The sequence below is a fragment of the Psammomys obesus genome, unplaced genomic scaffold, assembly GCF_907164565.1.
Source record: "Psammomys obesus unplaced genomic scaffold, mPsaObe1.curated_primary_1811, whole genome shotgun sequence".
NCBI lineage: Eukaryota > Metazoa > Chordata > Mammalia > Rodentia > Muridae > Psammomys > Psammomys obesus.
This window is the reverse complement of record NW_026596091.1, coordinates 6,130,701-6,133,040: the sequence shown is the minus strand read 5'-3', so window position 1 is coordinate 6,133,040 and position 2,340 is coordinate 6,130,701. Positions and strand designations below refer to the sequence as shown.

General features: G+C 38.9%; 1 protein-coding gene across 1 annotated transcript in view; it reads left to right on the top strand.

The window, feature by feature from the left end:
* Positions 1-1,171: 1,171 nt before the first annotated feature.
* Ano4 (anoctamin 4) overlaps positions 1,172-2,340 on the top strand; it is a 179,519-nt gene continuing 178,350 nt past the window's right edge. Inside the window, exons 1-2 of the mRNA XM_055627792.1 lie at positions 1,172-1,289; positions 1,522-1,626. Coding sequence (XP_055483767.1) covers positions 1,172-1,289; positions 1,522-1,626 — 223 coding nt within the window. The remainder of the gene's footprint in view (positions 1,290-1,521; positions 1,627-2,340) is intronic.

The window sequence follows — 2,340 nt, the reverse complement described above, 5'->3', positions numbered from 1 at the left end:
ACACACACACACACACACACACACACACACACACACACACACACACAGTAGTTCCAGACAGTTATGGGACTGTACAATAGAAACCCTGCTATTTGGTTTGTAGAAATGCTTTGCGTAGTGACAGTATTGCCATAATAAATTACTATGGATGATAACACAAATGACCCCTTTACTGAATATTGACTGTGACAGCTAAAAGCTCTCATATGTTAGTTCTTTAATCCTTTGCTACGTTATGAGGTTGTATTCATAAACCCTGTTTTATAGATGAGGAGACTAAGAACTAGAAAGTTTCAGGGTTGCTAATCAAAATTTCAATGCTGGCATTAGCTTTGCTTTAACTCACTGTGTCTCATAATCACTGCATGGCTTCACTCCTTCATCCAACTCACACTGGCTGAGGGCAGGCTCAGCATGAGGCACTGTTCTGAGAGCTGGGGCCGCAGTATGCAATGTCACCTCCCTCCCAAGGCTTACTTTCTGCTGTATTAAGTAACTCATGAGCATTCATGTAAGACAGTAGCTATGACTTCTTATTAAAACAATTTTGGAGATATAACTAAAATATATATAATATCTATCATCTATCAGTCTATAGATATAAAAAGGTTATTTCTGTAAAACACACATTGTAACAGTTAGAATAAATGTTGCAGCAGAGAAATCTCAGTGTGAGCAGAAAAATATGGATACCCAGTTTTCTGTCATATTATGACAGAAAATCCTTCCACAGGAACAAATTAGGATAAATTTGAAGAGAATGGTTTTGTTAAATGCTACATTTTATTTACATAGAGAAGATGAGAATAATTTTAAATTTCCTTGATTGGAAGCTAAGATTTTGTTGTAGCTAAGAAAATGTAAGTAAATGCTGAGAAGCATGTTGTGTTAATTAAAGTAGTTGTTTTATTTTTCAGCGAGAACATTTTTGATACATAAAGAGTGCTGAGATTGTATGCCTTTCTCTTTTTTCCCTTCTGAAATTTGTTGTCTAAGAGGTGGGTGATAAACACTCTTCCACAGGTGGAATAAGCTAATTCAAGAAAAAGCTGAAGGATTTAAATGCAGGTTTATAGGGAGCAGCTCTTAGCAGTTCACTGGTCCCAAAGATTGGAGCCAGAGAGGCTGCCATGCAGGGGGTGGACAGGAAAACAGGAGGGAGGGAGAGAAAATGTGCGCGCAGAGGGGGTGGGAAAGAGACGCAGACAGAGAGAAAGAGGGCAACCAAAAGCCTGGTTTATACACTGAAGAGCCTCTGGGGGAGGGGACCCCACCCCTGGGCCGGAAAGGTAAGGGTAGAGAGCGGGGTATGCCTGCCATGCCCTATAACTGAGGGATGCTTGGAGAACCTAGTTAAAAAAGCACTTCAAATGCTTACCCTGGTCTGAAGCCCAACAATGGGATCAATAGCAAGCCAACTAGCTGCTTTTTGTAGAAGTTGATGTCTCTTCTTGCGGGTGCCTAATTTTGGGCCCTCCTATAAAGTGGTGTAAACTCTATGGCTATCTTTCATTTCTCTAGAAGGTGGAGTGGATTTGCAAGGCCAGCAGCTGGATATGCAAATACAGCCCGACGGCCCAAAGAGTGATGTGGACTTTTCAGAGATTCTTAATGCAATACAAGAAAGTAAGTTTCACTCAAGTTTTAAATTCACAAGAGGAAAAAAGAGCTATAATATTGGGAAAGGGGGAAAGAATTGGCAGCTTAGGTGCTTCAAAACAAAAAAAAAAAAAAAATCAATCTATGTCGTAAAAGAGATATTGTACAAAATAATTTTGGGAAGAGACTATGTAATTGGGGTTAATTTGTGAAACTGATCCACATTGCGGTCTTTGGAGAAGTCTGAATATTATGTATATTCTGTTTTAGGTTTAGAACAATTATAACCAATAAACAATCATTTAAAAAATTCCAAATATTGTTCCTGTGCTCAAATGCAAGAAGTTATATGTTTACCCACTAAGCCAAAATCAGAACCATGTTGTCTTGGAGTGACTGATGAAGAGCCATGTCCCAGAAGTGACTACACATATCATCAGTGAGAGGGCTCTTCTTACACTTTGTCTTCAGTAACTGTCACTCAAAATCTTATTTGATCAACACATTTGCATAATTACAAAGTTAGCCCTGAGCAAGTGACGTCATTGTTTCATTAGCAGAGCAAATTCTAGACAATCACACCAGTTACTGTCATCTGAGGCTGTACTTGAAGGGTTGACAATTGAAAAGCATTTCAGGAAAAGCAACTGCACTTATGTTTCTATGTTTGAATTAGACATTACATTTCTGTATATGTGTGTGTGTGTGTGTGTGTGTGTGTGTGTGTGTGTGTGTGTGTGT